The 26,365-nt window shown below is 41.5% G+C and overlaps 2 protein-coding genes across 15 annotated transcripts in view; one reads left to right on the top strand and one right to left on the bottom strand.

The window, feature by feature from the left end:
- RAPGEF4 (Rap guanine nucleotide exchange factor 4) overlaps positions 1–10,576 on the bottom strand; it is a 291,293-nt gene extending 280,717 nt beyond the window's left edge. For all 5 annotated transcript variants that reach the window (XM_023259461.2, XM_023259462.2, XM_045033954.1 and 2 more), the window contains exon 1: positions 10,450–10,576. In XM_023259461.2, coding sequence (XP_023115229.1) covers positions 10,450–10,514 — 65 coding nt within the window. In that variant the 5' untranslated portion in view covers positions 10,515–10,576. The remainder of the gene's footprint in view (positions 1–10,449) is intronic.
- Positions 9,806–22,100, top strand: LOC109502732 (cuticle collagen 2-like). 10 transcript variants are annotated; one of them, XR_006583297.1, is made up of 4 exons: positions 9,806–10,053; positions 11,100–11,188; positions 11,793–11,997; positions 20,929–22,100. XR_006583297.1 is itself a non-coding variant. In XM_045033956.1 (3 exons), the coding sequence occupies exons 1-2, from the start codon at positions 10,513–10,515 to the stop codon at positions 11,146–11,148; spliced, it is 309 nt and encodes a 102-aa protein (XP_044889891.1). In that variant the 3' UTR covers positions 11,149–11,188; positions 11,793–11,997. The 10 variants fall into 10 exon arrangements, 1 of the variants encoding a protein (XP_044889891.1); XR_002161547.3 differs by lacking the exon at positions 9,806–10,053 and adding an exon at positions 10,733–10,849; XR_002161545.3 differs by lacking the exon at positions 9,806–10,053 and adding an exon at positions 10,775–10,911.
- Positions 22,101–26,365: the final 4,265 nt, after the last annotated feature.

Here is a 26,365-nt window from a genome sequence, read left to right as displayed (position 1 = left end):
AACAGCACTGACCCCACAGAGGTACCACACAAATTCATCACTGATAAAACTAAACCGGCTAACTATGAAACCCAAAACTCTTATCACTAGGATGGGGATGTTGATACCCTATCAGTCAAATGTCAGCATCCAGTCAAAAGCACATACACAATATCCTTTTTTTAAGGTTTTTTGTTTTTTGTTGTTTTTTTTTTTTAGAGAAAGAGAAAGAGAGGGCATGCACAAGCCAGGGAAAGGCAGAGGGGGAGGGAGAGAGAATCCCAAGCAGGCTCCGTGCTGTCAGTGCAGAGCCCAATGCAGGGCTCAATCCCACGAACCATGAGATCATGACCTGAGCAGAAGTCAAGAGTCGGACACTTACCCAACTGAGGCACCCAGGAACCCCCAATATCCTTTTAACCTCATTTAAATAATCATATTTTTCCTGATCCATATTACATTCATCAGTTCTCCTGGGGTAGTTTCTTTTTCCTCAAAAATTATTATTTAAAAAAATACCTAAAATGGACAGTATTTCAAATAGCTTTAAATAATAATATTTTTTTATTTTTATTTTTTTAATTTTTTTTTCAACGTTTATTTATTTTTGGGACAGAGAGAGAGGGAGACACAGAAACGGAAACAGGCTCCAGGCTCTGAGCCATCAGCCCAGAGCCCGACGCGGGGCTCGAACTCACGGACCGCGAGATCGTGACCTGGCTGAAGTCGGACGCTTAACCGACTGCACCACCCACGCACCCCAAAATAATAATATTTAAAGGATAAACCAAAATTTGAAAATTTATCCCTTTCACCATTTTCTGAAATTATCTTTATCTGTGGCATATACTGCTTCTGTATAATACCAAAATACTACTATAGACACTAACATACTATATAAGACACTTTCTCAAAATAAGGCCTCATTACCAAATAAAATAGTAGTATCATATTTATTCAGCTTGTGCCCTTATCACAGGCACTAAAATACCTCACTCACCTATTTGGTAAAGCGTGGATTACACTGATTTAAATTCATACTAGGTGGCCTCTCAGTTCATTCAAGGTCTTGGATCAGATGCTTTTTCAGAAAGACCTCACCACCCTCTGTAAAATAACATTACACCTAAGTTTCCTCTGCTTTGTTTTCCTTTGCTGCTCTTATTGCTATCTGACATTGTCATATAAATTCCTTGAAACAACTCATCAAAACTGATACAAGATGAAACAGAAACTCTGACTGGCCCTCTCTAGGGCTAGTTTCTGGGTGGCTCAGTCAGTTGAGCATCTGACTCTTGATTTTGGCTCATGTCATGATCCCAGGGTTGTGGGATCAAGCCCCATGTTCGGCTCTGCACTAAGTGTGGAGCCTGCTTGGGATTCTCTCTCTCTCCCTCCCCCTCTGTCCCTCTTCCCCACTTGCAATCTCTCTGTCTCTAAAATAAAAATTAAAAAAAACAAAAAACAAAAACTTCCCACAAGGAGAACTCTTGGCCAGATGATATCTATAAAACATTTTAAAAGAAATAACATCAACATTGCATAATCTCTTTTTAAAATAGAGGAAAGAAAAAAATAGAAGAAAAAGGAGTATTTCCTGATTCAAGGAAGTTCATTCGCAACCCTCTGTTCAACTTTGTCCTGGAAATCCTAGCCAATGCAATAAGGCAAGAAAAGTAAATGATAAAAGACATAAAGATCAGAAAAAATAAGTAAAATTTCCAGTATTCACAGATAACAAGACTGTCTATATAGAAAATCCTGAGGAATCTATAAAACAACTGCTAGATTGAATAACTTGCCTAACATTACACCACTAATAAAATCAAAACTAGAGGGGTGCCTGGATAGCTCAGTTGGTTAAGCATCCAACTCTTGATTTTGGCTCAGGTCATGATCTCATGGCTTGTGAGTGTGAGCCCTGCATCAGATTCTGCGTGGAGACTGCTTGGGATTCTCTCTCTCCCTCTCTCTCTGTCCCATCCTGTGCACTATCTCTCTCTCTCTCTCAAAATAAATATATAAACTTAAAAAAAAAATCAAAACTAGAATGGTTCCCAAACTCTTAACCCCTATACTATGCTCTCTACTTAGAGAGGACCAGGAGCTCTACTTGCATTAGCCCACAAACCTCAACATACCATATACTTGGTCTTCGTAATCTAATTTAATGATTTGGAAACAGAAGTTCAGAAAGATTAATAATTTAACTAAGATCACATGGCTAAGATGAGAGTGACAGAATTTGAATACAGATCTGGCTGACCCTAAAATAAAGCTGATTTGAATATATCACATGTTCCAAATTGGAAGAGAGAAACAATGAGAGGATCCAGATCCAGATCCAGATGATGAGGCCCTGAAATAACATAGTAGAATATAAAGGCCAAGAGAAGAAGTGGCGTCTGGTTGGAGGTAAAAAGGGCCACAGGAAAGGTCAAAGTTTTGAGAATTAGAGTAGTGTCAATAAAATAGGAGTAAGGAGGAGAAACCAATGGAGTAGAAGGCTAAGGAAGATGAAGACCATTTGAGACAAATTGAGTATCAACTTGTTTGGTTAGGCATAGTTTTGACAGCAAATAATAGGAAACCTAACAAAGAGTGGTTTATGAAAACAGGGATTTTTTTCCTAACAAAATAAAAAAATCAGAATGATTAACCTAAACTTAGTAGCTGAACAAAGTCAGAACTAGAATGTGTGTTTCTCCTGGCCTTCCTTCTGGGATTACAATATGGTTGCCAAAGGCCAAGGCCTTGGGTCATAATTCCAGATAAAAAGAAGAATGGGGGTATCAAATACACCTGTGTCTTTTATCGATAAAGCAAAATCTTTCCTAGAAGCCTCTAGTAGAACTCTGCTATGCCCCATTGGCCAGAACTGTGTCACATAGTCACCTAGCCTCTAGGGTAGTTAGGAAAGTACATAGTTTGTTTTTCCAACCCCTATAGCAGAGGTAGGTGAAGACAAACAATGTCTGCCCCTAAATATAAATGGGGTATTAATGTGGGAATATCCAATGGAGAGACAAAAATGTATCTGGTCTAGAAGATAAACCAAAGATACAGGGTTTAAGGAATCTACATAGTTAAAGCACAGGACATGGAAAAGTACTCCAGGAAAGAGTATGTATGAAGAGAAAAGAGGGTAATAACAGCACTTTGTTTCTCTTTTTGTACAGGGGAAGGAAGCAGATGTGCATGGAAGCAACTGAGTAAACACAGTAACCAGGTGCCTCCTCTCCAGCCAGTCCGACTGTTTGCTTTCATGTTTGTCTGGGTCCTTCTCTGTCATCCTCCCCACCCAGTTACTTCCATCCTCTTTCTCCTTCCCTAGTCTCTCAGTACTCCCCAAGCAGTCTCTCCTCTTCCCTTCTCTCTTTCCCTCATCTGTGAATTGGAGGTACTGGAGGGAAAACTCACTCTTCACTGCCACCATTCAAGATGCATGAAGAGGGATTTAAATCTGACTAAAGGAAAACTAGCTGCCTTAGGTTGGAAAGGTGGTACGGGATGGGGGGTGGGGGGTTGACAGCTACTATGTAAGGGCTATTAAATGTTAAGAATTCACAGAAAATTAATAGGAAATTGAACTAAAAGGAATCTGCCAGTCCTGCCCTCATTGGAATAGCCAGAGTCTATTTGGGGGAATACAAACTAAGACAAGGAAGCAAAATTTGCTTTGCTGAACATCACTCCTCCTCTGAAGACTCTTTTGGGCTCCCAGGTTATGTTCAGGAGACCAGGCTGCAGGGCCATGAGTGTGATGGACTGGGCACCCTTCTCCAGGCCCACTGCTCCATGGGCACACCATCCATTCATGTGCCTCCAATATGAGTCAAGCTCTGGCTGTCCCTTTCCTTTCTGAAAATCCTAGGGCAGGTAGAATCAGCACCACGGAATTTAACCCTCATTACATAATGGGTTGTGTTTTCCTCTAATTGCTCCACATGTATATGCCATGTGCTCCCATGTATTTGGGGCTATAATGAGATGTCCTCCAAGAAGTTGCAGATAAGACAGTTAGCAAGCATTAAACTTTAAAAAATGATATATCACTAACATCATGAAAAGCAATCGTGTTGCAAGTAGGTAACACTTCTGTGAAGTATTGTTGCCAGAGAATCGTATCTAAATTCAATCAAGTTCTAGATCCAAACACCAATTTATGGGATATACAGGGGATAAAGGGACATATTAGAAGACAACATGGAAGGCATGATTAAAATTCAGACTTCAAAAAATGTTTCTTCAAACTTATTATAAGGCAGATAGAGAGAGGGGCACCTTGGGTGGATCAGTCAGTTGAGCAACGGCCTTAGGCTCAGGTCATGATCATGTGGCCCAGGAGCTGGAGCCCTGCGTCAGGCTGTGCTGACAGCTTGGAGCCTGGAGCCTGCTTCTCATTGTGTCTCCCTCTCTCTCTGCCCTCCCCCACTCACGTCCTGTCTCTTTCTCTCTCTCAAAAATAAACATTAAAAAAAAAAAAAGGAAGATAGAGAATCCAGAGATTAAGAAAGACTTAGAGAGGCACCTGGATGGCTCAGTCGGTTGAGCATCCAGCTTTTGATTTCAACTCAGGTCATGAGCCCAGGGTTGTGGGATTGAGCCCCACATGAGGCTCCATGCCAAGCACAGAAGCCTGCTTAGGATTCTCTCTCTCTCTCTCTCTCTCCCCCTCTGCCCCTCTCCCCCACTCACTCTCTCTTTCCTTCTCTAAAATAACAATAATGATAAAAAAAAAAGACTTAGAGACATTATCAACTATACAGAATCTACATGGATCCTAATAAAAACAAATTGCAAGAAAGAAAAAGTTACATGATAAATGGGGAAATTTGAACACTGACGATATTGATTATCTTAGGGAACTAATGTCAAATATTTCAATGTGTGATAATGGTATTGTTTGCTTCATAAGGAGTTCTTACCTTTTAGATACACACTAAAAGAATTACAGATAAACTATGTTCTGGTACTTGAACCAAAATAATTCTGGGGATATTGGGGGATGAACGGGGGTATAACTAAAACAAGGTTGGCTGTGTGTTGATAATTATCAGAAGGGCAAGGGGCTATATAAGAGAAACATACTATTTTCTCTTCTTTTTGTATATTTTGAAATTTTCCATAATAACCTTTTCCAATAATAGATCAGAATAGAGCTACACAATGTCAATTTTTTTTTAAAGTAGTCACATCTGCCAAGAAAACACAGAAGTTACGGCAGAGACAGATGCCCATGGTGCCCACCCAAGCCTTTTCTAAGGCAAAGGAAGCTGGTGCAAGGACTTGCTTGCAAGGTTGCAGAGTCTACTCCATCCCTGAGGAGGAGGATGCATTTAGCAATCTCACCTTCATCCCATAAGCACCTTCTACAGTCACGGTGTTGCAGTGAAACTGAAGATAAAACGATGAGTGAAATACAGAAACTGATATCGAGGGATGCATAAGTGAAGTAAATAGGAAATTGTGATGGAGTCTGACTTACGATATTACAGTGTTGGACAAAGTGTGCTATGGGAGCACACGTAATGGTCATCTAACTGGAAGAGGTGACAGCCAAGCTGTCCTGAAGGATTCCCAGAACTGTCTTCTGATTATAATTCAATTCCCAGGCTCTGTCACTCTAGGAAGAGAATGAGCTGGCCAGAAGTTGTAAGCGTCCTGATCTCCTGGCAGCTTTGCTTCTCTCTATAAAGGTACAACATGGGCTTCTGGAACAAGTGGATCTCCCACACAGCTTGCCTACAGAAGGAGTACATCAGCCACAGGGGGTGAGTGTCCACCTCTTTGATCTCATTTTCAAATTAATGAACGGTCTCTCTGATTTTTACAGTACCTGAGATTTTCATACCTTTGTATATGTCCCTGGAAAAAAAATGTACTAATTTTTGATGTGCTGACAAATTAGGAATCTGAGATTGCAAAACCAGCCCAATCCCTGAGAATTCATCAGGGTAATGTCATCCGCTTTAGGGTGTGCCTGGGTCTGGGTCGACACCAGCCTTCCCCAGTGATAGCCTTTTTCTCTGGGTGCTTCTTTGATCTTCAGTATTCCTTAGGGGTGGGACCATGTCTGCCGCTTCTTTGATTCTGAGTCATCCTCTTTCACCATGCAGGCCTCAAAGCATTTTGGTTTTTTAACAGATTTGTTCCTTGATTTCTTCCCCTTTCATTCAATCACACCAAAATAGTTAACATCTATTTGGGGATTAAGTCAGATGCAATAGACACTGTATAGGAAGCAGTTTTTAAAATGAAACATCAATGATTTTACTATGTTGACTTCATTTCCTACTTTGGCCTGTGATCACCGGCAGTCCTCAAATAAGCCCATCAACTGAGGATGTCCCTCCAAGCTACATTTCTAACTGAAGAATGAGAAACCAGAATATTATGAACTCCTTCCCAGAGGGAGACAATTTCTCTCATCTCCAGTGATTTCTCGGTCAATCAGCCAGATTCTTTCATCTGTAACAGGACACGGCAAACTTTTTCTTCAAAGATCCACACAGTAAATACTTTAAACTCTGTGGTCACACAGTCTCCACGGCAGCTACTCAAATCTGCCACTGTGGCGTGAAAGCAGCCGTGGACAACATGTTAACCAAATGAGTGTGGCTGTGTTCCAATAAAACTTTGTTCGTGGACATGGAAATTTGAATTTCATATAAATTTAATGGGTCACAAAACAGTAATCTTTTTTTGGTTTATTTCCAACCATTCAGAAATGTAAAACCCATTCTTAGCTCAGGAGACGCACTGACAGCTGGTAGATCTTCCCCTGCTCCATAGCAATGAATACCGGCAGTGATTCACTATACATCTGTGAGTTACGTGTGGTATCTTTGAAATACCGCCTTACCAACCATAAGAATTATGACCTATAAATGGGTCTTAAGTTCATAGGTGGCAAAGTTAAATTCTTATGGGAAAAATATTTTCAGTAAAATTAAACAATGGTCAGCACACAGAGCACGCACATGTATGCATGCACACACACATACACACACACACACAAACACACACAGATACTGTACATATCCTAAATCCCAAATAGGGGGTAGTATGTAATACATTTCTTTGTTTTTTTATGTAATACATTTCTAATTACCTTCCCTGCTTAGAAAAAAATTGTAAGATCAATGAAATAATGTAAGATCAATGAAAAATAATGTAAGATCAATGAAAAATAATGTAAGATCAATAATGTAAGATCAATGAAATAATAAGTTTGTTTTGCTTAACGGTATGTCTGCTGAGACTTTTTTCAATGGCTTTTATCCATCCAAATGTTCAAATGTCTTCCTCATTGTCAGATTAGTATTTGTACAATCTCATCTCCTCGGTCCCACCATAGTCCAAGAACTTGGACAGTTGATACATTAAAAGCTTTGGATTTTTTTCTTTAATGCATGTATCTATATATTTTTCAACCCCCTCCCCACATACAAGTTATTATAGCATTGTCTGCCTATGACAACTTTCTAGGTGTGTCTAAAAACACTTCTAAGGCTTTATTTTCCTTGTTTTGTTTGTTTCAACTTGTCTTGTGTACTTCTTTACTCAGGCACTTTTTCCTTTAGCTCCTCTTTTTTATTTCTAACCCCTGGGTCCCTCTTTTTCTAGCTCTCTACAACAGGTGTCACTTGCATGATGCATATACCCAAACTACATTTTGCAGCTATGGAAAAGGTCCCCCAGCATCATATCCCCAAATAGTACATAGGGGTTCATTGTACCATTCCTTCTTTTTTGTGTGTGTTTTATGTTTAAAAATGTCTGTGATTGCAAGTTTTAGAAAAATAGAGCACACATTCCTATGCTCTCGATTTGGTTCCAAAAGGAATTTGTGGCTGGGAAGAAATTAGCATATGTATGTGCCACACCTGTGTGTCTTTGTTCACACTGCTCCCTCTACTTGGCATGCCCTCCCCAAATTCTCTGCCTGATAAAATTTCCCTCAACCTCCAAGGTCCAGGCAAGAACCTGTAGAAAGCATCCCTGCCAAGCAGAGCTGATAACTGTCTCCTTGGCATTCCCAAAGCATTTCATACATCTCCATTAAAGCACTTACCATTGCATTGTGGTTAGTTGTTTATGTAGCTATCCCATTCTGGCCACCCATCCCCCAAGTCAATGGCAACTCATCTTCCCCCCCCCCCCCCCCCCCCCCCCCCCCCCCCCCCGCCCTCACCACCCTCCCACACAGCCCCACAGTACCTGGAATAAGGTATCATGATTGCATTTCTCAGAAATACTGAGGGCAGTTTCCCAACTTCCATCAGCACCCTTAATCTTCCTCCTCCCCCACAAAATTAACAATCTAAGTAAAAATGCAACTTCAGAACAAGTACCCCAAGGCCCTCTTAGAATGAGATTGCCACTCCTATCTGTTCTTTAAAGGAATTCTAGCATCAACACTACAGAAAAATGCAAGGTTATCTTGACACCACAAAATAAAATATTTACATGGCACTTCCCAGTTTTCAAAGTACTACTTTCACCATTTGTTATTGTTATTTGATCCACTAATCCCTGGTAAGACAGTTCTATCCTCATTTTTCAGACACTCAGGGAAGTAAAAGTGATATCTCCAAGATCAGAGCTGGTGACAGTCTGGGCCTAAAACCCTTAACTTATTTATTGATCTATCCACTCTCCCATACTCCATGAATGCTAGGCTCAGTATTTGTGGAGGTTTATTTTTTTCCCCCCACCTTTGGTAGGTTTTTTCCCATACTGTGAATGGTGGTGGCATTAGATTGTGGCTCTATGTTCTAAAAATATATTCTAAGCAAAATCATTTGGGCAGATCCACATTATGAAACGACAGAGTCAAATACACCCCACTTGTGTTAGTATTGCTCTATGATTCTGCCATAAGTACTTATTGACTAAAGGATTTCCAGTGAATTGCGGACTGTTCAGAAAAGGCATGCCACGCATTTCTGAAAATAGAAATATGTAATCTATTATCTAAAAAAATTCACTGGTGAGGAAGCACTACTATTTATAGGTCAAGTACAAGAGCTTGATTTTCTCTTCTTTTATAATTCATCTTTCCTAAACTATTAAATTTAGATTACTTATCACATTAGCAGCCTCTTCACTTAAATATGCTCTCAGTTCCTCTACATAATTCTGTATGATTTAACCATCACTTCAATTCTCTTACTATTTATTGCAAGCAATTCTTCTAATATTAGTACATATCATTTTCGAGTAAATAGGGCACTGTCTGCCAAAAAATCTTGCTACTGTGTGGTAATTGAAAGTAAAGATTATTTCTCAGATATATTAATTTTTCAAATGAGCCACATTTAGCTTTTCTCAAATTACTTAATTTTTTTCAACAAAGGCCTGTAATAGTAAAGTATTCAGAGCATGTCACATTTAAGATTTTCAAGTTTGATCTGGTTAGGAATCTGCTAATTGTAAAAAATTTCAATATGGCAGAGCCCAAAATATTTCACACAAATGCAAATAGAGATGTCATGCAGATAGCTGCAAGACATGAATCACTGCCCTGCCGCATCAAACCCGAAAATTCAGAGGCAGTTCACTCTGCAAGATCTCTCTGCTCAGTTCTTAAAAGTTCAGAGGCATCACCTTTTAATCAGGGTAATAAAGAATAATTGCTAACATACTGCGTACTGTTTACTGCTAAACCCACAATCTGGACAAACAGAGAATTATGCTGTCAGAGCCTGGAAACAATTCCAGTCCGCAGTTGTTACACGGGGACACCCTCCTTCTGTAGAGCTGTCGTCAGGAGTTAAGGATGCTTTGTGATTTTAATTTTTCAGAGTCAGGGTCTTTCCCCCCCGAGACGCAGGCACTCCGGGGAAAGCGGTCTCCCGCGTGACCTTCCTAACACAGACCTTGAGCAAGCGACTGCGGGGGCAGGAGCTGAGAATTTCAACGAGGCACTTGCTTGACAGCTCCGCTGGGTCCCTCACACTTTGCTTTCGGGGACAAAAAAGGAATGTTACTCCGCACCTGCCCTTCCCCTCACCCCTCCTTAAAACTTAAATTACATGTACCCCTACGGTCTGAACAGCAAGAAGAAAGGTACGGAGCTATCCTGCCGTCCCGTGAGGCCGAGGGGAAATCGCCCCCCACCCACGAGCGCAGCCTGCAGCGGCGGGCCGGCGGGTGGGCGCGCGCGGGGTGGGGTGGGGGGGGGGGGCGAGGAGAAGGTGAAGGAGGGCCGGGCGAGGGGGGCCCGGAGCGGCTGGCGCTGCCCCCGCACCCCACTGCGCCGCCTTGTCTCCACCACGTGGAAGAATCTCGTGCGGGTGGCGCGCGCCCACGGGAGGCGGGGGGGGTGGGTCTGGGTGAGCCCCCCTCCCCCGGCCGGGACGCGGCCCCTCTCAGCTCCCTCCCCCGCGCTGCGCCCAGGTGAGGGGCAGGGGCGGCGCCGCCGAGCCCCAGCCCGGCTTGGGGGGCGGGGGGGACCCGAGCTACCTTTTATCCAGGCAGGCGATCCACTCGGCTGAGGAGGAAGAATGGGCGGCGTGCGCAGCGACCATGTTGGGCAGCGGCGCGCGGTGTCCCCGGCTGCGGCGACCTCCCGCGCTCGCTCTGCCTCCGCCTCCGCCCAGCCCGCGGCGCCGACCCGCTCCTCCCGGCCCGTCTCGCGACCAGCGCGCCGGCGACGGGCCCGCCCTCCCAGCGGGCTCCCGCGGCCTGCGGGGCGGGGGGCCGGCGGGGGAGGGGACTCGAGGGGCGGGACGCGGGGACCGGGAGGGCCCGAGCCGTCTGCCCGCAGCTGCACTGCGGCGCCGGGGGTGGGCAGTCCCGCGGTCCCGCCCGCTGCGGGGAGGGCGGCTCGGGGCGACCCAGCGTGGCCGGCCACCTGCGACAGGTGGCCGCACGTCTCGGGGAGACCTGGGCCTCGGAAGCGCGGACGGAGCGAAGGCGCCACGGGTGGGGAGGGGGGAGGGGGAGGAGGAGGGGGCGGGGGTGAATGTCAGTGTATATATTTTTCATACAGCGAATGCCACTAAAATGGCTGCTGCCTCCCTGTTTCCTTAGAAACCCATTAGTCTTCCTCGGCCGTGGTCGAAACTTGCTGGCGGTTTCTTGCTCACCTTTCCCGTTTCCCCTTTCAAAAGGGATGAAGAGGAAGGTTATCATGGCTTAGGGCCGGAGCACCCACGGTAGTCACCAAGTGTGGAGTCCAGGGGACAGTTTGTCCTGAAGGGTGAGGAAGAGCTGGGATGGAATGGAGAAGCAGTGAAGGCATGTTGGAAGCAGGATGGGGGGGGGGGGGGGGGGCGGGCAGCCAGTGGGCCAGAAGGGTCACCAGCGGTGACTGAGGGGATGCCTAGCCAAAGTCTCTGGCCTTGAACCTGGGACCTGCTTGGGCCTCCATCACCTGCATGGAGAGAAGAAACACAGTTAAGAGTGGGGAGTAGTGGAGCCACAAGCAGAACTGAGGTTTGGGGTCTGGGAGCCAAGATCCCAAGGCAAGTGGGCAAACTTGCATGGTTGGCCCCACGTGCCGGCCCTTTCCTTGGCTGGAGTGCTGAATGGGTAGGTGGTCACTTCATCCTGTCCCTGGTAGGAGTGCACAACAAATGTTATGCCTAGAAGTTGTTTGGTTACGTTCAGCCCAAAAATCAAACTAAGCTCTAATCGTTATTTAGGAATTTGGGGACAAGTTAAATCTTTCGGACTACTACCAAACCCTGTTTTGATATTTATGCTGTACCTTTAGGAACAGATCATGGGAAAAGAGACATACCACTGCTAACCTCACTTTGGTTTTTTTCTCTCCTGCCCTGCCCTTACTCCCCTGCTCAAAGGAGGTTCAAGGAGACTGGAGAATGAAACAGCAGGTGCATTCTGGGATGCTTTTATCCTAATAAAACTCCTCCAAAGACTTTGCTGTTTTCCCTCTGCTCGATAGCCAGGATCTGGTTTCAGACCTGCCACCCCATTCTCTCAGCAACACCTCCCTGCTTGGTGCTTGTCCCCAGCTGACCTCCATCCATTTCTATCATGTTTTAGGTAAGTACTATTTAAAATGTTACGCCATACAAAGAGTAGCAAAGGCATTTCTGTTGCTGCTTTTCTTTCTGATAGAGGTATGAGGGAGGAAATGGGTCTCATATTTATTAAGATTTGTTTATAAAGAGCTCTTGAGAACATTTCAAGGTTACCAAATGCTCTCTCAAAATGCCTTTACTCAAGAATAAATGTAAGGAGCTAGAGGAAAAAATGACTGCATCTGATGTTCCATTACCAGAATCTCAGAGTTGACATGGTTTTTGGCCATAATACTAAGAGTCACCATTTATTGAATATCCGTTGGTGTCACAAGCTATGCAGAGATCTCCCACAAGTGTTATCCCATTTAATCTTCCAAACATTCTATGAAGCCAAGTCAGAAGGAAAGCTGCCCAGGCCACTACTCCACAAGAAGGGACAAAAATCTTGGAAAATGAAACATAGAAAATTATATTTATCAGTTCTTTGAGGGAGAGTGTTGTTTGGGTTAAAAGAACCCTGATGAGCTACTTGACATGGCAATGAGAGCCCAAGAAGTCAAATGTGAATTCTAAGGAGCATAGGTCTAATGAACTGCAAGGCATCTGTTTCGCTCTATGGAAACCCTGTCTTTCCTCAAAATACACGTTGAAGAATTATTTAAAAAATATTCTTTCAAAGGAGTACCAGCAATCATTGGCTTACCCAGAGCCCTCTTATGTTCCCATTTAGCTGTGGTCGTAGGTACCAGTAACTCCAATGTACTCACCAGGACAAGGACACTGAGCCTCAGGAAAGATTGATAACTTGCTCTTGAGAGCCCAGCTACTGGCCTCTCAGGACTGGGGGTTCCTGAACCAGACCCAGGTCTGATTCCAAAGCCCTTGCACTTCAGAGATGGAGTCACTGGTTTGGTCAAAAGAATCAAGAGTAGAAGGCAAGTAAAAAATGACTGCCCAGGTGATAAGAATAAAATAGTTATATTTTTTTTAATATAAAGAAATAAGAAAACTTGTGAGAAACAAGGATAGGAGAGACCCTTGAAATATCTGGAATAAGTTCACTGTTCTACAACTTACTCTTAGTGTCTAAAAGGGATTTGAGTCAAGAACTACGGAGGTAAAGAAGATGTTGTAACATGATTATGCTATTATGAAGAGGAAGAAAGTAAGGGATTTTCTTTGGTTTTGATGCAAAAGGCAAAGAACCAGAGAATATTTATTCTTTTTCTTTCTTTAAAAGAATGTAAATCAAGCCAGACTAAAAAGACCACATATGGTATGATTCCATTTAGATAAAATGTGCAGAAAAGGCAAGTCTATCGAAACAGAAAGTAGATTAGGGATTGCCTAGGTCTGGAGAGTGGGAATGGGGAGTGACTGCAAATGGGCCCAAGAAATCTTGGAGTGTTGGAAATGTGCTAAAATTGGCTTGTTGTGATGAATGCACAACTCTGTAAATTTAACAATATCATTGGTGTATTTAAATGAGCGAATTTTGGGGCACCTGGGTGGCTCAGTCGGTTAAGTGTCCGACTTCAGCTCAGGTCATGATCTCACAGCCCCGGGTCGGGCTCTTTGCTGACAGCTCGGAGCCTGGAGCCTGCTTCGGATCCTGTGTCTCCTTCTCTCTCTGCGCCTTCCCCACTTGTGCTCTGTCTCTCTCTCTCTATCAAAAATAAATGAATGTAAAAAAAAAACACTTTTTTTTAATGAGATAATTTTATGGTATGCAAATTATATCTCAAATAAAACTGGAAAAGCAAATAATAATAATAATAAAATAATAAACCCATCTGGTAGGAGAACTAAAAAAGAACATGTATTGATCTTTTGGAGGAAAATAAAGTACAGGAGAAAAAGTAAAAGCTACCCATAATTCCACCACCTAGAGATAATAATTTATCTCTAATACTTTAGTGCATTTTATTCTTAATTTCCCATTTGAAAAAGATACAATCAAATATACACCCATAAAAACATGCATATAACTAGCTACTTACATTCAATTACGTGTACAGTTGACCCTTGAATCGCTTCAGGATTAGGGGCGCTGATATACACACCACACACACCTTCAGCCTCCCACCACTGCCTCCCCACCATCCCCACCTCCATGCAGTCAAATCTGCATATAATTTTGACTCCCCCCAAAACTTTACTACTAATAATCTACTGTTGACCAGAAGCCTTATCAACATCAGTCCCCTAATCCTCGTTATGTATATGTATTGTGCACTATATTCTTAGAATAAAGTAAGCTTCAGGAAATAAAATATTACTGAGAAGATCATAAGGAAGAGAAAGTACATTTACTGTACTGTCCATATTGATCAAAATAAATCCACATGTAAGTGGACCCCCTGCAGTTCAAACCCAAGGTATGCAAGGGTCAACTGCATATGTATATAGATACATGCATTCATACAAATTTGAAAGCATTAGTATTTTATGTAACTTTTTCTATTTGGAATGGAAAAGTGCTTTACATGTTTAAAATGATCTTCATTAAATTAAGAGCTACAAAATATTCTAATGTATAGATATAATTTACCTAAAGTATCTTCCTTTGAGGCCTGTTTTTTCATTGGCAAAAAATATTTGTTTAATCTCCTTCCTATAGGTTAGTGAATTCTTTCTCTATGAGAGAGCTGAGATCTTCATTGAAGATCTCCAATGAGATAAGGATAGGTTACAAGACCCAAGTTCGTTAATGCCAGTGACTACTAATTGTAGAACTTTGAATGAGTTACTTAATGTCCAAGTTCCATTTTGTTCATCTGAGCAGAGGTTCAGGGTTAGGAATTTAAGAAACGGTTGAGATTAAGTTGCAGTTCCATCCTCTACAGTTTGACCTTAAGTGAATTACTTAGCCTAAGACCTTGTTTCATCATCAGTAAAGTGGAGACATTAATGGAATTATACATGAATATGATGGTTATAGGAAATTTAGCATAAGTTCCAGGTACATAATGCATCCTCAATAACTGCTAGCCATTATTGTTGTTGTTGTTGTTGTTTTGTTGTTGTTGTTATTGTTGTATTATATAATATTATCTATATTATATTACAGTTATTACTTTCTGTATAATGCAGATAAATAGCATCTATTATCTGAAATGCCCTCTGCATTTCATGGGAACCTGGTGACAATCAATTGAGATCTGTTATACTAAAGGGCCTTGGCATCTGTTAATTATGCATTTTGGCTGTGTGAGATATAAAGGATGCGTCTGCCTCTATGAGAAACACTAAAGTTTCCTGAATTTTAGACTTGGTCTCACAATCTTTTCTCCATTCACTCTATGCTTACATGGCTCTGTCATTCTTCATATTATAATATAGAGATCAATAGCACAGTGACAGAAGCACAATAAGGCCTCACATTTTCCCAGTCCTGGGAATTCTATTATAGATTAGACATTCATTAGACATCGCCATATTTGTGTATAGGGAGAATCTGATTCACCCTGTTTTAGCTACCTCACTGGAAGGTGGGTTATAAAAATATATCCATCACTCTTGCTGGTGATACAACCAATTTATTGAAGAAGCAGGACCTCTGGGTGAAATTATGAAAGCAACTTTATTCATTATAAGAAAAAATTTTTGTAACCATATGTGGTAATAGATGTTAACTAGACTTATTGTGGTGATCATTTCACTTATTATGGTGATCATAATAATATCTAATTATTATGTTGTGCATTTGAAACTAATATAATATTATATGTCAAATGTACCTCAACTTTAAAAAAATAAATAAAAGCAATTTTAGTGTTTTTACTCTCTGCTTTAGACTTGTTCAGTAGGGTAATTCTACTCTGCCACTGGATATATAGCTTTTTTGGTCACTTTTTTTTTTTTCAAGTTTATTTTGAGAGAGATTGTGTGCACATGCAAGTGAGAGCGCACAAGTCGGGGAGGTGGAAAGGGGCAGAGAAAGGAGGACAGAGAGAATCCCAGGCAGGCTCCGCACTGTCAGCACAGAGCCCAACATGGGCTCGAACCCGTGAACCATGAGATCATGACCTGAGCCAAAACCAAGAGTCTGATGCTTAACTGACTGAGCCACCCAGGTGCCCCTATGGAGTCCCTATTAAAATCCTTAGGAATTAGGAGTCCTTGGGATACATTTTGGAAAACTTTGCTTAGCTGACTGAGCCACTCAGGCCCTTTTTGGTCACTTATAGATGATAGAAAGTACTACAGTTTTTCTGTTAAAGTGTCCAAACCAATATATTACTAAATACTTCTATCTTTATTCATGGAGAATTCTCTCCTCCTCCCCCATTTAGAGCTGGCACAGGCTGGTTCCAGCCTTTAGGAAAGAAGATATGGTCAGCTTCTTTTTTCCTTGCTCTTTCTGCCTGTACTTAATGCCTGCTGCTAGTTTTTACCCTTCTAGAATCAAAGAGTTAGGAAAGGGAGGCGAGAAAAGGAGAGGAGGAAAGGAAAGTTCTCCCTTGGCTGGGACAGTTGGCATCACATTTTCCAGGCCTGACAAAGGTATCAGGTCAGCTCTTTCTCTCGTGGGTATTTCACATATTCTTGGTCAGCCTTCCTGCTGGGCCTTCAGTGTAGGCAAGTGCCACTGTTTTCGCTACCTGCTCCCCCTTCGGACCTGGCTTCCCTGAGGTCCCCTCCAGACTGCCTCCTTCTGTATGCATCCGAATTTACCCTCTACCCATACCCAGCTGTCTTCTTGAGCAGGACTTATAGGGACTGCGGGATTGTTCTCTCCTATGTGTCTCACATCTGGTCCATAGAAATATTTGTGCCTATTCCCCCCACCCCCGATAAACTCTGAAAGCACAGACTAGTCCTAACAACAGCACTTACCCCCATTGCCAAGAAATCCACAAATCCTCTCCCCTGATCTGTAGATTCCAGGGTTGGAGTCAGACATGAATTCCCCTTGCTCTTGACTTTAGGGAACTGTTCTCTGAGTGGCCCAGTGGAGCCTTCCCTACCAAGTGGAGCCTTGCTCTCACCAAGAAAATACTCCTTAGGAAATCCTCCTTGAGTTTCCACTTCCTGGACACTGTTATTTCCTCCTGCGATGAGAAGTTTTAGACTCATGGAGCTGATCTTCGTCTTCTTTGGTATTTTGATTGAAGGCCTGCATCTTGGCACCTCACTTGGGGATTTCATATCTATCCTAGTTTGGTGCCTCAGGTGAAACTTGAATTTAGCATCTGTGATAGGCTAGTGAAAACGGAATCAAGCCAACTTCCTTTTCCATACCTTCAACATTAATGCCTACTCAACTAAGACAATTGCCTTTCCCAGGCAAGGCTATTCACCTGGGAGTTGTAAGGACTACCACAGGAATACCACACTCATTAGGAGAGTGTAGCTCACGTGGTCTCATAAGCTTTCTAAAGAAGAAATGCATAATTAAAACTGTCTGATCAGGAGAGGCCCAATTTGTGGTTATAATAAACAAGCGTCATGGTCTTGATTTAAAACTTGGAAGATTTGTCAATTTGGGGGAGTGTATTTGGATTAAAATCTTAAAACAATAGGCAGGGATAGGAAAGTGGCTAACAATTTGGTGAAGATAATATAAAAATTTTATCGATAAGGCAAAGTCACAATGACCCATTTTTAGAACCTCATATTAGGCTTCTTTGTGAGTTTTAAAAGTAGAATTGTTTGTTTTTGGTATATGTATCATTATGGCATGTAAGAGCCAATTAGAGAGGAATTAGCTATGCAGTTTTAATTGCACTTTAGATATATCCAGTTTGGGGGCACTGGAATTAAAGTAAACATTGGAATATTATGAAAAACAAGGAAAAATAGTCTTGGGATTATCTAGTGACTGCCTTCCAATTTCCAGATTCATGATGAACTAATGTAAAATTTTAAGTTGTCAGTTTTTATAGTCCCTAAAAAGAGGCTATGTGTGGTAATAGTCTTCTGCAGAAAGGTAAATTGTATAGTCAGGAGACATAGTTAAAATGAACCTTCTCAAAAAAAATATTACTCAGAGATAAAATGTATGACTTAGTTACGGAAGCAAGTCCTAAAAGAGAAGAAAAGTCTTTTGCTCCAGAAGTAAAATTGTATTATAGAGAAAGATACTGACCTCTATAAAGAAAACTGGTAGTTATTTGCATTAGTTCATATATGAACCCCCTGCCTAAGGGGAATTGGTTATGAAAGAGTTTGAATGCTCCACCTGGCCATGTTTTGAGAAGGGACAGTTCCTCTGTAATCAAGAACTGTGAAAATCACTGATAGGCAAATCACTCTGGCCTAAATAAGGAGCAGGTTCAACACCCCACTGATGAGGTTTTGGGATGATGGTGGGGGTTTCAGGGTTGACAGCCAAGAAAGAATTCTTGAAGACATCTTTGGTGCAAAAAGGTGATTTTATTAAAGCATGGGGCCAGGACTCATGGGAAGAAAGAGCTGCATTGGGGTTGTGACAGGTAGCTGATTATATACCTTCAGGTTGGGAGGGGGTTAGGGATAGAGTAAGTCTCTAAGGCACTTTGGAAACAAGGTTTCCAGGACCTTGAGTGGCTAGCTGCTGTTAGGAAAATGCCATTTATTACCATTTAGTAAAACCTCAGTCATGAGACCCTTCAGATGCACATCAGGAAGCCATAAGCTTGGAGTATGATTGCCAGCATATATCTTGGGGGAGTTGAGATAAAGGAAGTTTCTAAAGGAATTTTTATATGTTAAAGTCAACTTACAGGATCCTGGGGTGGGAGTGGGGGTCCAGGATAATGTTAAGCCAAGAGTCCCTTTTGCCCCTAGTAAAGTGTCACCATTGAGGCAACTGCACTCCTAGAGGGAGGTCTCTCTGCCTGTTTCAAGGACTCGTCAACGGGCTGTTGGCAATAAGGGAATTTAATTTTTCACTTGCCTTAGTTTCCCATGCCACCATGGCAAGCACTTAAACCCCTTTCCATCTTGATGAGGGTGATATTAGGGCTCCTGGAAACAGAGTCGATAGGTTTCCAGAGATCAGACTATGGATAAGATTGCCTTTTTCTTGCACTTTACTAAGTTATCCATAAACTTATGGATAGGAGACTCCTGTCCTGCATGACTGTGATCTCTGTCAGCCAACCATTTGCTTTCTTTCCTTTCCCTTGTTCTTGGGCATCCAGGAGTGTCTGAGGAATATCACACATATCCCACCTGGGGCAGCGGGGGTGCGTGCTGTTAGCCTGTACTTTGCCCTCAGCTTGCCCCATGCTCCCTCATCACCACCAGAGCCAAAACCTTCCTTACCTAAACAAATGTCCCTCTGTGTGTGGAAGTGTACTATATGCTACTTGTTCAGGTTGAGTTGGTTAGAGAGGCAGTAATGAACTTGGTTAAATAGTTTGGGGTGAGGAAAATGTCACCATGTCACAGCATTAATCTTAGGCCAATTTTCTAGTGGAGTATATCTATTTTGGTGAAATAACAAGCTACTGTTGCTTTTTGATATTATGCAAGAGGAGCATAGTATATTATTCAACTCAGAAAATCTCTGTCTTTGTTATTATACACATTTTTCACACTAATAGGGAAAATTATCATGAAAACAATTTCAAGTGAATTACAGCCACCCAACATTTGTTACCATCTCCTTTTCATCTGTAATCCAATGTGGGCTCCAACATATTTCAAAAATAGATTGCTTTATATAGTGGATTCCGTAGAGAAAATAAGCACAGAAATGAGTTTATGACTAAAAATCATATTGATTATATTAAACCCAAAGCATGCAGAACTTGAAGGAAGTAAACAGAGAATTGTCATTTAAAGTGAGACATAAAATTTTGACTGGACAATGAAGTAATGAGTTGAGCTCTTTTGCTTAGGTGTCCCAATTTTCACATAAAAAAAAATATATGGTAGTGCTGTGCTACTAAAGAAGATACATTTACTGGCATTTCTGGATTAGAAGTACTAGTTCAGTTTCAGAGGCAGAAAATAACTCAGGAGGCTTAGAAGAAGTCAAGAGGCAAAGACAGGATTCTTTACCTGCCATGACTCTGCAGGGCAAGGGGGACCACACACTTTCAGCTCTCCAAGTTCACAACAGGGAGATTCCAATTCTGTCAGCTCTTTCCTCTTCCTGATGGCCCTGAGGCTTTGCAGCTGTGATTCTGGCCGCTCCTCACCAACTCTGGGAGCTGCACAGTTTAAACCCTGGAAATGGAGCCTTCCCCTCAGGTGAAGCTAGGCCCTGACCTGTTTGTGATAGGTGTGTCTGTGTCTAAGATAACCCCACTGCCACCCACTCAGTTACCTCCCAACAGGAGGTTCGTTTCTTTACACCATTAATTCATCTAGTCATTCAAGCCAGTAAATATTTACTGAGCTCCTACAAATGTGCCAGGCACTATGCTAGGCACTTAGGGAAGAGAACAGACAAATGTCCTACTTGCATGGAATATTGTAGTGGGTAAAATAAATATAAGCAAATTAACACATAAATATATGTCTAGTGGGGACAGGCTATGGATGAAGGACAAAATAAGGTAGTACAGAGATGGAGAAGGGGCTTCTATTTGATACAAAGTAGTCAGAAAAGACCTCCCTGAGAAGGTGACATCTGAGCAGAGTGTGGGACCTGTCTGTACACCACCTGTCTCATCCCCAGCCACTTGCTCCTCTTTGGTTGCCACAGCAAAGTCTTGCAGACTCCGTGCAGACCCCTGTGGTTTCCCTGCCTGAGGATCACTAGCCGCAGGTCTAGAATGTCTGACTCCTCTCCCCATTCCTCTCCAAACAGCTGAAACACCAAACTGCAGGGCTTTGTCTCCTGAGCAACTGCCGATGGGGCTAAAGGATGAAATACAGAAATGCAGACGATTTAATTCCCCCTGAGTGAATTGTGACCAGTGGGAGACAAGAGATTGGAGGATACTGGGCAGATAAACGTCCTCTCCCTTTTTCCCTCTGATGAACTGTTCCAATATATGATTTCTCCATACAGCCTGTCGGAAGTCGACCTGTGTGACCAAGCCTATGTGCTTACTGACTGCTGTAGTTTGGATTGTGTTCCCCAAAAGATATGTTGAAGTCTTGAACCCAGTACCTTATTGGAGAGAGGGTCTTTGCAGATGTAATTGAGTTAAGATGAGGTCATCAGGGCAGGTCCTAACCCAATATGATTGATGTCTTTATAAGAAGAAAAGACAGAGACACAGAGGGAGAAGACAGCCATGTGATGACAGAGACCAAGGTTGGAATGATGCATCTACCAGCCAAGGAACACCAAGGATTGTCAGCAAACACCAGAAGCTAGAAGAAACGAGGAAGGATCCCCTACAGGTTTCAGAGGGCATATGGCCCTACCAACATCTTGATTTTGAATTTCTAGCCTCCAGAGCTGCAAGACAACAAATTTCTGTTGTTTTAGGTGACCCTGTTTGTGGTACTTTGTTACAACAGCCCTAGGAAACAAATATACTGAGTGACCAGCTGTGTGGGATTTACCTCCCAAATAGAGCACTAACAGTGCTTAAGTCCGTGCCTGGAGCTCTGTTCTCCAGAGAGCTGTGACTGTGACTGGAACCAAAGACCTGAATAAAATGAAAGGTGATATTTGAGGACAGAGATTACAGACAGAGGGAAGAGTCAATGCAAAGGTGGCAGCATGCTTGATGTGTTAGAGGACCAGGAAGAAAGGTAGTGTGTTTGGAAAATTAATAAGGGGAAGAGTGTCAAGAAATGAAGTCAAAGAGGGAGCCAAAGAAGACACCATCCCTAGGGCCTTATGGACCATAGAAAGGACTTTGGATTTTTTTAAACAATGTATTATTGAAATGTAATTTACACTTAGGAGTAAAATGAACAAATCTTAAGCGTATGGTTTTGTGAATTTTTTTTACATATTGCTCTGGTTTGAATATGTCCCCCAAAATGCATGTGTTGAAACCTAACCCCCCAGGTGATGGTATTGAGGTTGGGCCTCTGGGAGGTGATTAAGTCACGAGGGCAGATATATTGTAAAAGAAACCCAAAAGAGCTCCCTTGCCTCCTTCTGCCATGTGAAGACACAGGAAGTCTGCCATTTGGAAGAAGGCCATCACCATGCTGGTACCCTGACCTCAGACTTCCAGCCTCCACAACTGTGAGAAATAAATTTCCATTGTTTACAAGCTATGCATCTCTGGTATTTTGTCATAGAGACCCGAATAGGCTAAGACACATATGTATAGCCCAGTGTGACCACCATCCAGATCAAAATATGGAACACTTCTATCATGCCCGAGAATTCCCTCCTATCTTCCAGTCAATACAACTTATCAATCCTGGGGTAACCACTACTCTCACTTTTATCACCACAGATTGGTTTTACCTGATTTTGAAGATGATGTAAATGGAATCATATGGTATATATTGCTTTTGCTCGAAATGGTGCTTTTGAGATTCATCCAAGTTGCTGCATAGAAGCTTCACTTATGTGTATTGCTGCATAGTATTCCACTGCCTGGATCACAATTTGTTTCCTGTTCTCCTGGTTATTTGCAGCTTAGGCATATACTGAAGGAAGCTGCTAAGAACATTTATGTACTTTTTTCTTTTTGGACATATGCAATCATTTATTTTGGTATAAACCCAAGACTGTACTTTCTGGGTCAATAGGGGTAGGTTTATATTAATTTTATTAGTTTTTCAAAGTGATTGCACTGTTTTATACTCCCACCTGCAATGTATGAGAGTCCCGATTACTTTACATCCTCATCAACACTTGAAGTTGTCAATCTGTCTGATTTAAGCCTTTCAGGTGTGTATGAAATGATATTTCATTGTGGTTTTAATATGCATTTTCCCAATGTCTAATGATGAGCTCCTTTTCATATGCTCGTTAATCATTCAGACATCTTCTTTTATGAAGTGTTTATTCAAGTCTTCTGTCCACATTTTATGTTTTTTTTAGACCACATCCCATTTCCAAATTCTGTATTAGTTAATCTGTAGCTATGTATCAAATTACTCTATACCTTGACAGCTGAAGGCAACAAACCTTTATTGTCTCACAGAATCTCTGAGGATCAGGAACCTGAGAGCAGGGTGGTTGGATTCTGGCTCAGAGACTCAGGTTGCAGGTGAGCTATTGGCCAGGGTTTCAGTCATAGCAAGGCTCAACTAGAGCCAGAGACTGCACTTCTAAGCTCGCTCACACGTGCTTAATTGTAAATAAACGTATGATTTCTGTTAGGCCAGTGAAATGTTGAAAAGATTAAAGACCCCCACCTCTTGGTGCCCAGGATCTCAGTTTGAAAGAATTCATCTAAAGGAATAGATGATGGCAAAGAAAGACCCAGGGTCCTGCAAGCAGTTGACAGGGACGGGGCAAGGAAGGAGCATTAGAAATCTAAAAATATTCAGACCCAAAGAAGTGTAACTGTTTAAAATAGCTCACTTTCATTAAGCTCCCACTATCTCAGAGTTTAAAAGAATAAATCATGGCAGAGTGTTTATAGTCCTCCATAAACGGTCATTAGATCAAGCAACCTGACCTGTGGAAACCTACGCCAATATTAGAATCCACTATGTGGAAAAAGCCACATGAGAAAACATTCATTGAAGATTACTTATTAGAAAACTAAATTGTGGAATTGTTGAAGAAAATACATATTTCCTCAAAAGAATACCAAGAAATTATTAAAAGTGGTTGTTGTGACTGCTGAAGATGTAATATTATAGAAAATACTTAGGAGGTGCCTGGGTGGTTCAGTCAGTTGAGCATCCAACTTTGACTCATGTCATGATCTCACTCACGGCTTGTGGGTTCAGAGCCTGGAGCCTGCTTAGGATTCTGTCTCCCGCTCTCTGCCCCTTTCCTGCTCACACTCTGTCTCTCTCTCTCTCAAAATAAATAAATACAATTTAAAAAAAAGAAAAAGAAAATTCTTAGGACATAATATTTGGTGGAAAAACAGATGAAAATTGTAGCAATGTGATGTTATTTATAAATGCACATAGAAAAAAATTGAGAAGCAAGAGAAAAGTATAATATTTGTATTAGAAATGACAGGGTAATAGGTAAATTATCTCCCTACTTCCCAAATTTTCTACATATTTTTATAAGTTAAAATGTCTAAAGTTACCAATTGCCGTCAGACATTACATTTGATAAAAGCTAAGTATAAATTATCTGAATTTTTTCCCAATTCATTTATTTTCCTCAATCTTTTCATGTGAAATTTTCAAACCTACAGAAAAGTTGTAAAACTAGAATGATAAGTGCCTATGTATCTTTCACCTAGATTCACTGGCTATTACCACATCTGTTTTATGTCTCCATGTATAATACACACACATATTTTGTTTTCTGAACATTTGAGAGTAAGTGACAGACATTTTAACACCATGGTCTTAAATACTACAGCACATATCTTCTAAGAAAAAGGACATTCTTCTACCTTCTATGATTATCACACTCAAGAAACTTAACATTGATACAATTCTATTATATAATATAAAGTTCATGTTCATATTTCTCCAATAAATCTCTCTTATGTCTTTATTCAGCTTTATCTAAGATTCAAAGATCACACATTGTATTATACCTTTTTAGTCTCTTTTGATCTAAAACAACCCCTTCCCAGTGTTTTTTCTTTCTTTTTTTTCAATTCCTTCATGACACTGACATTTTAAGAAGATTCTAGGCCAGTTATTTTGGAGAAAATCCTTCAATTTAGATGTGTCTGACTGGTTCCTCATTATTAGAAACTACCTGAATTTCTTGGCTAACTTATCAATCTTATTTTGTGTTGAAAAGTATTATTCTTTCCCAGGTGGCCAGTATTTTCATGTCCCATGAACATAGGAAATCTTTAACGTGTTTCTTTACAGATTAAGCTGATATTATTGGTGGGTGCACTATTAGTTGGACTCAGATATATGCATCTGAACTTTATCATTTTGTCATCTAGAAAATAGAACCAAGAACATGTAGCTTGGGGCACCTGGATGGCTCAGTCGGGTAAGCGACCGACTTCGGCTCAGGTCATGATCTCATTGTTCGTAGGTTCAAGCCTCACATCGGGCTCTGTGCTGACAGCTCAGAGCCTGGAGCCTGCTTCAGATTCTGTGTCTCCCTCTCTCTCTGCCCTTCCCTCACTCACACTCTGTCTGTCTCTCTCTCTCTCAAAAAATAAGATAAACATTAAAAATTTAAAAAAAAAAAAAGAACACTTAGCTTAAGAAATCCAAGCACTTGAGAGCCACTGTAAGTAAACTCTAATTTCCACAGCAGAAATTATAGAGTTCTGTTTGCTTTTTAACCACTTACAGCTTAACCAGGGAAAGTTTCCTATTCTTTGTTTCCTTGTATTTTAGGCCAGTCTAAAAACCAAACTGGGAGTTGCTTGGTCATCAAATTAAAGATATGTGGTCACAATCCTAGAAAATAAAACCATTTGCTTAGCCACTGCTCAGCTGGGGGGAGTATGTGTGCCTTCAAAACTGTCTTACTAGAACTTTTGATCCCTGAAAATACCTGATTTCTGAACTAAACAAGCAGAATCTAGACAGAGGGAAGTCTGAATTACATTCATATCTTTGCCTGTCAAAGCTGCCAATAAATCACACAATTTGTATAAATGAAAGCTATGACAACAATGTTGCCTGAATAGTAAGTGTCTCTTACTTGAGACTTAAAAAATCTGGGTTATATTTCTAGGAACAGCCTAGTAAATGCACCCATAGACATTGGCTTAGCCCCAGGGATGACGAAGTTTTTTGAACCTGGGCCATCACTCTTACCTCACTTGCCCATGACAGTTATTGCCAATTAATCACAGTGTTCTTTTCTATTAGCCTGGACACTGCCTCAGAAAATTTTCCAACACAGCACTATAGGCAACCACTGATAATAATTTTGAGTCAGTACATCACACAAGATCCTTGTAACACTGAATAGAAATAAGAGTATTTTCTAAATCTCTTCTAGCTTTTAGCTTCTCACCTTTACCTGCACATGAATGACAAGGGCCTAGGACAGTGTTTCTTATGAATGACCTATAGACAACTGGTAAACCTGGGTAAAAAAAACAATCTCATAATCAGAGCATGTTAATTAGGTAATAGGACAAGGGAAGGAAAAGAGAGAGTTAGGGTTAGCTATTTGCTGTGGCAAATTGACTTCAATCTATATAATAGCTGAAACAAAATAGAAGTTCATTTCTTGATATTAAATAATTCAATTCATTCCAGATTGTGGGGATGGAAGTGTGTGAGCTCCATTCTACACTCCATTCACCATTAGGGACCCAGGCTGATGGAGCTTCTGCTATCTTAAGCACCGGATCGCTGTGGGCATTTACATCTAACTGATCTAGGAGAAAGAGCATGGAGGAGCTTTGAATGGTCAGCCTGAAAGTAGCTCACAGCAATTCTGCAATATTCTGTTGGCTAAG

This window comes from Felis catus, chromosome C1 (assembly GCF_018350175.1).
Source record: "Felis catus isolate Fca126 chromosome C1, F.catus_Fca126_mat1.0, whole genome shotgun sequence".
Classification (NCBI taxonomy): Eukaryota; Metazoa; Chordata; class Mammalia; order Carnivora; family Felidae; genus Felis; species Felis catus.
Note: the sequence above shows the minus strand (reverse complement) of the source record. Positions and strands in the feature narration are given on the sequence as shown.

What these genes read in the sequence shown, in the direction of transcription:
- LOC109502732 (XM_045033956.1), top strand. Translation starts at nt 10,513, where the DNA reads ATGTTGGGCAGCGGCGCGCGGTGTCCCCGGCTGCGGCGACCTCCCGCG. An exon ending in GCTGCACTGCGGCGCCGGGG is followed by an intron (nt 10,773 to 11,099) that starts GTGGGCAGTCCC and finishes CCCTTTCAAAAG; the next exon opens with GGATGAAGAGGAAGGTTATC.